Below are 9255 nucleotides of genomic sequence, written 5' to 3'. Positions count from 1 at the left end.
ATAAAATCTTAAAAAATAAATAAAATCTTGAAACCGTATGGTAAATTTGTGTGAATTTGTATCTGTACTAAAGCATATGACTTTTTTTTTTTAATTTTTTTTTTTTTTAAGATTTATTTATTTATTTGACAGACAGAAATCACAAGGAGGCAGAGAGGCAGGCAGAGAGACAGGAGGAAGCAGGCTCCCCGCGGAGCAGAGAGCCCGATGCGGGACTCGATCCCAGGACCCTGAGATCATGACCTGAGCCGAAGGCAGAGGCTTTAACCCACTGAGCCACCCAGGCGCCCCTAGAGCATATGACTTAATACATCTTGGAGAACATACACCTGTTCTCTCTCACACACACATATTAACAGAGGGTACCTATTTGCTTGTGTACTAAAGGGGAGAGTAACAATCAATGTAGTTAAAAAGTGAAGAATATTTATTTCCCATCATATAATAGAAATTTTGAACTAAAATTTATAATTCAATCAGTCACAGCATCAAAGTCATATTGATTTCTGTTAGATCAGAGAAAGAAGGGCATTCTTTTATATTTTTTTCATTTGTTCGTTCAACAAACGATCCACTCCTTAGAGAATTTTAATGGGCTAAAGAATGAGTCTACCTGTGGAGTGTGGTTGAGAGGGAAGATGTTCTGAAGCAGAAAGAATAACTGGAACAGAAGAAGAGAGGCAAGAACCCAGAAGGTGTATTTGACTATCATAATAGTGAGTAAGGAAGGGGTTAAGGTACTGGCAGAGAGGGGCACCTGGGTGGCTCATTCTGTTGAGCGCCTGCCTTCAACTTCGGTCATGATCCCAGAGTCCTGGGATCCAGTCCCCCAGCAGGCTCCCTGCTCAGCAGGCTCCCTGCTTCTCCCTCTCCCTCTGCTACTCCCCCTGCTTGTGCTCTCTCATTCTCTCTCTCTGTTAAATAAATAAATAAAATCTTAAAAAAAAAAAAAAAAGGTACTGGCAGGGTGGGGTGGGGTAGGGTCCTCCACTAGGCTATGCAAGAATGAACAAGAGATAAGGAAATAGACCAGACCACCTGGCCCTGGATGTTAGGGAGTTTTTTTCTTTGATGGCTACAGTGTAATCATAGAAAATGACCAAACCTCAAAGAATTAAGTCATTAAGGGTGTTATCAATAGTCCTTGCTCATTCCAAGAGGACACAAGAATCTCAAGGCCACAAGCTTCCCAGTCAATTCTCAATAAAAGACTGCCAGTAAAAGCTCTTGGTGACAACCCATTCAGGACCCTCTCTAGAGCTTTCTCTTTCCTTTCTGTTCTCACATTCACTTAATACACTTTCACTTCACTATTTTGTGTTCCTGAGATTCCTTCTCCGACTCCATGAGAGAAAAATCCTAGAACAATAGGATGATTAGAAGCTATGTTCCCAGGCATAGACTTAGCAGTATTGACATGGCAGCAAAGCTTATGACCAGACAAATCATAAAAATACATACCACCACAGTGATTCCTCTCCTCAACAAGGCATCTCAAGAGATTCTTATCTGGCTGAATCATATCCTCATTATAAAAAATTCACAGATGATAAAGTAAAAGATATGATTAATGTCAAACTACAAAATATCTGTGAAAGGAAATACTCCATGAGAATAGTCATATCATTCTTATGAATATCAAAGGAACTTGCCTAGCTTATATAATTTTTGATTCAATCATCACTGAAATTCCCTACAGTCATTCTAATTAAGGAGGTTATAGTTCCTTCATGGTTATGGGAATTAAAATGCCCAGAGGGAGAAACGAGACAGTGGATAAAATGCCCACTTCTCTTGAAACGTAGTATTTTTTTTTTTAAGATTTTACTTATTGAGAGAGATAAAGAGCACGAGTTGGGTGGGAGGGGCAGAGGGGGTGAGGGAGAGGGAGAAATAGACTCCTTGATGAGCAGGGAGCCCATTGCAGAACTTGATTCCAGAACCCAGGGATCATGACCTGAGCTGAAGGCAGACGATTAACTGACTAAGCCACCCAGGTCCCCTCTTGAAATGTAGTCTTAAGTCATGTCTGATAAAAAATGTAGTGGCTAGATAACTCATGTGTGTTACAATGGTGAAGTGTTCAAATTATGAAATCTGCTTATTGAAAATTATTCTGTAACTTATCAGTCCTATAGTATTTACTAATGAGATCACAGGATTTTTACATTATGTTAAAACTTTACAGTATGAAAAAGGAAAACTTACCAGGAAACCAATCACAATATGGATTCACCTGCAAATGAGTACGAAGATGATGATTTTTATAATTATCAGTATGTTAAAAGCAGGTGATTTTTTCTCCTTTTATCTCTTGTCCTATTGACACATTAGCAACCCAGTTTGTGTATATAGTATATAATATATAAATATAAATATAAAGCCAACTACATAAGCCAAGGGAAATTTGAAAGGAACACGATGCGCAGTTCAATTGTAGGAACAACTGAAATTGACATGTGTTCTGCTCATACACCCATAACAGACTGCCCTGAGTTTAATGATTTATTCATATTTTTTGGATAAATACATCTTCTTTCTTCACAAATAGTATGCCACTGTATTTTTCATGCCTATATTTTATTTACTTACCAGGGAAATTTTAAATACTGAAAATTTATCTATAATGACATTGGAGAAGAGAAAAAGGGTACAATTAACAGCCTAACTTAAAATTTCTGAAAGTAATGAAATATTGAAATAGATTAAGAGAAACATCAATCAGCATTAAGTAGCACTGGAAATTATTTGTGAAGTCTTTTTTAAAAAGTTGGGGATGATATAAGTCATGATATGTGTATCTATTTGGCTAAACCTTGCCATGTTGTTATATATTTAATATATATGCAGGGGCACCTGAGGGGCTCAGTGGGTTAAAGCCTCTGCTTTCGACTTGGGTCATGATCCCAGGGTCCTGCTCTGCAGGGAGTCTGCTTCCCTTCCTCTCTCTCTGCCTGCCTCTGCCTACTTTTGATCTCTCTCTGTCAAATAAATAAAATCTTAAAAATATATATATATGCATTTGTAGGTTTCTTTGGAAACTGCAAATCACTCAAACATTATTTTTATTCCTAAAAATGCAATGACAAAATATTTCAGTTTTTTAGACAATTAAAAACTATGCAAGTAAAAATTAATAGAATAGAACTTAAAACCATAGCCTAGCTTTCATGATCTTTTGAGTTCATGACACTTGCTACTAAATAACTCTAGCATATATATATATGATACATATTTATTTGTTTTATTTTACTTTGTTTTTCCTGAATGTTTAAGGTTGCTGGTTTTGCAACCTCAACTTTTCTCCCCTTCTTCTCCGGAGGAAGACTGCCAAACAAAGTACCCTGCATTCTTTCAGTCCCAGCAAAGGACCATAAACACTTCTGTTTATTGTATCTTGGTATCAGAGTTGTACCAGGTAAACAAAATACAGTCAAGCACTGGGTGGAACAATGCTTTATTTTAAATAGAGAACAGACAGAGCAAATTCAGCTTCAGAGCTGGGTGGGTGTTGGTTCCCCAAGGGCAGAAGATCTCTTAGTGATCTTCCTTGCACACATGCACACCTCTTTCATTCCACCCTGGAAGGAACATTCTCCTCTCCCTAGGGAAAACAGATAAAACAGCTCTGTTGGCTCAGTGCCATGTAACATACACGCTTTAAGAAAAAAAAGAGTACCTACTGAACACGAAACAAGAAGTCCCCACTCAAGGTGATAAATCTGGCAGACTGGGCTCTTTTTCTCTTGGAAAGGAAGTGTTCCAGACCCAAGGCCCATTCTATTTTTTTTTAATTATTTCTATTAACATATAATGTATTATTAGTCCCAGGGGTACAGGTCTGTGAATCATCCGGCTTGCACATTTCACAGCACTCACCATAGCACACACCCTCCCCGATGTCCATAACCCAACCACCCTATGGGGCTGAGTAGAGGTCAACAGAGTGTGCACATAAGACAGGCATTTGGATAAAAAGAAGGGTACAAATACAGATGAGAAGTTAGCCTAGAAACCCTATGAAGAACATTCTCTTTAAAATAGCTTTCAGTAATGGAAAATACACATTCTCTGCGAAAAGAAAATTTTCATTACTGTGATGTGACAATTTCAGAGACAGAATAAAGTCATTTTTAATGTTTTTAATAATAATTGTACTATCAAACACTTTTAGCTGAAAATGTTATGTCGTCTGTCAAATTTGCATTCATTTTCCCCTTAATGTCTGATTCCAAAATAGTACTATCAGGTATCTCTTTTGGAATGCAAAATAATGTCAGAGTCTGAAGGTGAAGATGAGGTCAACATTTTTAAAAACCACAACTAAAGTTAATTAAAAGTAAAAGAAAGCACAGTGCAAAGCAATTATACCTTCATCATCTTTCATATAAAAATAAAAATTACACTGTTTTTTAGGTTCTTTTATTCTGCATATACACTATTAAAAAAAAGTTTACATAGTACAGAATGATTTCAATGGAGATAGGACTTCAAACATTTGGGAGGATCACAAGTTATTACATCATATTTCACCAAGGAATTATTTCATTGTCTTTTTTAATTCATACCTGCCCATCTATGACTCATTTTTCCAGTTTTATTAAGATATAATGACAGAGCAGTGTGTATAAGTTTAAGATGTACAACATAATGATCTGAATTGCACATACTGTGAAATGATTAACACACAGTAAGTTTGGTTAATATCCATTACCTCACACAGATACATGTGTCATATATGTAATAATATATGACATATGTACGCATTATATATATATATGTGTGTGTGTGTGTGTGTGTGTTATATAATATGATTAACTACAGTCATTTTGTTAGACATTATAACCTGATACTTAATTATAACTGGAAGTTTGTACCTTTGATCACTTTCCTCCAATTCTCTGTACCCCAAACCCCTGCCTCTGGTAATCATGAATCTGATCTTTTTTTCTATGAGGGCTGCTTTTGTTTATTTGCTTGTTTTTTGAGATTCCACATGTAAGTGAAGTCATACAGTATTGTCTTTCCCTGTCTGACTTAGCATTATGTTTTCAAGATCTGCCCATGTTGTCTCAAATGACAGGATTTCTTCTTTTTTTTCATACCCAGGTAACAGCCCATTTCACATATATACATATATCACATTTTCATCCATTTATCTTTCAATGGACACTTAGGTTGTTCCCATGCCTTGGTTTTTCTAAATAATGTTGCTATGAACATAGGGGTGCTGATATTTCTTCAATATAACAACTTCATTTTCTTCAGGTAAATTACTACAAGTGGAATTGCTGACTCATATGGCTGTTCTATTGTTAATTTTCTGATAAGCCTCATATCTGTTTTCCTTAGTGGCTATTTCAATTTACAATCTCACCGCAAGTGAACACGGGTTCCTTTCTCTCTATATACTCACCAGCATTTGTTTTCTCTTATCGTTTGGACACTAACTATCTTAATAGGCATGAAGTGATAGCTCACTGTGGTTTTGATTTGCATCTCCCTGATGGTTAGTAATATTAAGCATCTTTCCATATATTTGTAGAGCCATCTGTATATTTTCTTTGGGAAAACTGTATATTTAGGTCCTTTGCCCATTTTTATGTTGCATTATTTGGTTTTGTATGTGTGTGTTTTACTATTGAGATGCATGTCCCTATCAGATACATGATTTACAAGTCTTCTTTACAATTCCATAGGCTGTCTTTTCATTTTGGTGACCATTTCTTTGGCTGTACAGAAAATCTTTAGTTTGATGCAGTCTCACTTGCTTATTATTTATTTTATTGCTTGTGTTTTAGGTGTTATATCTGAAAAATCATTGCCAAGACCTATGTCAAGGAGCTTTTTTCCTGTGTTTTTTTTCGTTTTGTTTTGTTTTTTGTGTTTTTTTTTTTTTTTTTGTAAAATAATAGATATTTTATTCCAGCTCTGGGGTATGAAAAAAAAGGAGGGGAACATCCTTCTCCACACCATTCTAATTTAGCTAACATTAATTTGAAAAAGTTAAAGCCAAGTATGTGCATGTAACTGTATAAATATTTATATATACACATACATATTTCATCAGTGTCATAAAAAACTCTAGTTTTTTATAAACACACCTTAAAAATCATTAAATGTATCCCAATACTTCTGCCTCTTCATCAATCACTTAATATTGTTTGGAGTAAATTCACAGTTTGTGTTTTAATCTCTTATGTGATTGGCCAAACTGTACATTACATTAGAAGATGTGAGAGAAAAACTTTGTTTTAAAAGTTACACCCCCCCAAAAAAAGTTATACTCTGTTTTCAGTTACCCTTTACATGATTTTTCCATCATTATTTTCAGCTTCATACATCTTGTAGTTCTCTATGCAGAGGATTTGAGCTTCTAGTGCTGTACATTTCTACATCTTCTGGATGGGACCGTCCGTGATCCACGAGCTTGGGGTCAGGCATAAACTGTGTAGCACCTGAGGTGGATTCTGATTTTGTCTTTGTTTCAGAGCTGAGTTCTGCTGGCAAGGACACTGAATATTTCAGGCTGTCAGTTGTTTCTGCAGGTATTTCTAGTGCAACAGAATTTCCTTTAGGTTTAGGAAGTGATTCTTCTTTGTTGCTTTTTGTCCACAATGATTTAACTGCTTCATAAATTTGCTGGCTTATAGTATATGCCTTTTTCCCAGTTACCTTTGCAATTATTACTGACTGAACTGGGTAGCAAACAGTGGCTGCTAAGGTGGCCAGTCCCAGTGGATAAGCAATTTTCTTAAACCTAGAACCTTTTCTTGCTGAAACCAAGCCTGCCAATCCTGAAACTGTAATCACTCCAAGTTTTGGAAGAAAATCTTGAGGTGGATTCTTCAGGTAGATATATGCATCTTTTCCAAATTGTACTGTATTCATTAACCCAATTTTCACAAACACATAAACACCCTTGCACCAGCCAATATAATGACCAGTTGTACTGCGGATGGATGCAAAGCCCATTTGTAAATGACCAGGCTGCTCTTCAACATATTTAGACTGCACAGGTGGTGCAGTATATACGGGAAGCTGCTCTGGATTTACTAGCTGCTTTTTGTATTTTTCTTCTATAGCTGCAAGCACAGTTATAGATGCACATATCAGACCTACAAGTACGGTTGTCAGCTTTCCCATCCTAACAGCCACCATATCTGTGACCTTCTGCTATGTTTTTATCTAGGAATTTTATGGTAGGGGGAGAGAGAGTAGGGGGAGTGGGAGAGGGAAAAGGAGAGAGAGAACTGTAAGCAGGCTCCACTCCTAGTGCACAGTCCAATGTGAGGCTCAATCTCACAACCCTGAGATCATGACCTGAGCTGAAATCAAGACCTGGATGCTTAAATGACTGAGCCACCCAGGCACCCCTATTTCTAGTTAATTTTTACGAGTGGTATAAGATAAGAGTCTAGTTTCATTCTTTTACCTATGAATATGCAATATTTTCAGCACAATTTATTGAAGAGAGTGTCTTTTCTCCATTGGAGTATTCTTGGCTCCAATGTCAAATACTCATTGACTGTATATACATAGGTTTATTTCTGGGCTCCTGATTCTGTTTCATTGTTCTATATCTGTTTTTATGTCAGTAACATACTATTTCAACTGCCATAATTTTATAATATAGCTTGAAATCAAGAAGCTATATAGTTTTAAGGTCTTAAGATTTTTCAACATACAAATAAAATTGCCATGACCTTTGTAAATGATCTCCCAACCTCTTAATTTATTCTTTATTCTTTTTGAAATTTTTACATGCTCACTTTAAGTAATATTTAGAATTATGCATTAATGTTCAAAAATGAGCAAGCATAAAGTTCTGTATTCACTATGCCAAGTATACAAATAAAGAGAAATGACATAAAAATAAAATAAAAGCATTGGAGAAATGAAAAAGAGGGCTTCATAGGATTCACATATTAAAACAGAAATCCTTGTCATCAAAATTTTATAGGCCCTTGAATACTTTCTTCTTGTTATGAAGAATCCTAATGTCTTACTCTATAAAATATGGCTCAAGCATATCGATTTATCCTACCTTTGGAAAGTCTGTATCTGATTTTATAGAGTTAATTCAATCTCTAAAGTATACATTTCCTATTTTCTCCCATAATGTAAGACTTTGGAGTCCTTCCCCTTTTCTTTCTCAAATGTGATTCATCACATGCTTCAGTGAGAAGATATTATTATTATTATTAAATAGAAATCAGTAAGATATTGACCCCTGCAACATGAATTTATCACACACATATTTATGATAGATGTTCCATTCCCATACTTTTTCAACTGTTTCCTGGTATTTACTCACATAATCTGAATTTTGAATCCAAACTACCAAACATTATTTAAAATGTGCTACTGAGAGTACACATGAATTTCCATAAATGTCACACATTCAACATATAACATCTTGGTACCCTAGATAGGAAAATGACATATGTCAACACCTAAAAATGGCCATCTAACTCTTCCTTTATACAGGGTTCACATTATCACAAATGAATCAGAAATAGCTTCTGCAGATCTTCAGGTTACTAAGGAGGATTTGCCCTATTAGCCATAGTAAAGCCCAAGTAGTTCCATCTGCTGCATGCTTCACAATTGTTCAAGGTCTCAGTCACTTTACATCATTCACTAACTAACACTTGTCTGATTTTTAAAAAAAATATTTTATTTATGGGGCGCCTGGGTGGCTCAGTGGGTTAAAGCCTCTGCCTTCGGCTCAGGTCATGATCTCAGGGTCCTGGTATCGAGCCCCGCATCGGGCTCTCTGCTCTGCGGGGAGCCTGCTTCCCTCTCTCTCTGCCTGCCTCTCTGCCTACTTGTGATCTCTGCCTGTCAAATAAATAAATAAAATCTTTAAAAAAAATAAAAATATTTTATTTATTTATTTGAGAGAGGGAGAAAGAAAGCAGGTGAGCACAGCAGGGGAAGGGAGAGGGAGAAGCAGACTCCCTGCAGAGCGGGAAGCCTGATGCAGGGCTCAACCCCAGGACCCCAGGATCATGAACTGAGCCAAAGGCAGAGGCTTAAATGACTGGGCCACCCAGGTGCCACAACACTTACCTGAGTTTATAATCACAAATATTTGCTTAGTTAAGCAATTTCCACATATGTATCTAGACCAGATAGTCCCAAAGTGAAGCAAAACCTTCATCCACAGAAACCATGATAAATGATATAACTTTTTTTTTTCTAATTTTATGAAATTCAGAAAAAATCAAGACACTTCAGATAAAAAGCACA

At 36.3% G+C, this 9255-nt stretch overlaps 1 protein-coding gene across 3 annotated transcripts; it reads right to left on the bottom strand.

The window, feature by feature from the left end:
• Positions 1–5901: 5901 nt before the first annotated feature.
• APOOL (apolipoprotein O like) lies at positions 5902–7170 on the bottom strand. 3 transcript variants are annotated; one of them, XM_047720227.1, is made up of 2 exons: positions 7147–7170; positions 5902–7041 (listed from the first exon to the last, which is right to left on the bottom strand). In XM_047720227.1, exons 1-2 carry the CDS (start codon positions 7159–7161, stop codon positions 6337–6339), a joined length of 720 nt encoding a protein of 239 aa, XP_047576183.1. In that variant the 5' UTR covers positions 7162–7170; the 3' UTR covers positions 5902–6336. The 3 variants fall into 3 exon arrangements, with proteins under 3 accessions (XP_047576183.1, XP_047576182.1, XP_047576181.1); XM_047720226.1 differs by having other exon boundaries at positions 5902–6574; positions 6674–7169; XM_047720225.1 differs by having other exon boundaries at positions 5902–7169.
• Positions 7171–9255: the final 2085 nt, after the last annotated feature.

This window comes from Lutra lutra, chromosome 3 (genome assembly GCF_902655055.1).
Source record: "Lutra lutra chromosome 3, mLutLut1.2, whole genome shotgun sequence".
Classification (NCBI taxonomy): Eukaryota; Metazoa; Chordata; class Mammalia; order Carnivora; family Mustelidae; genus Lutra; species Lutra lutra.
The sequence above is the reverse complement of the archived record's forward strand: the minus strand, read 5'-3'. Positions and strand labels throughout refer to the sequence as shown.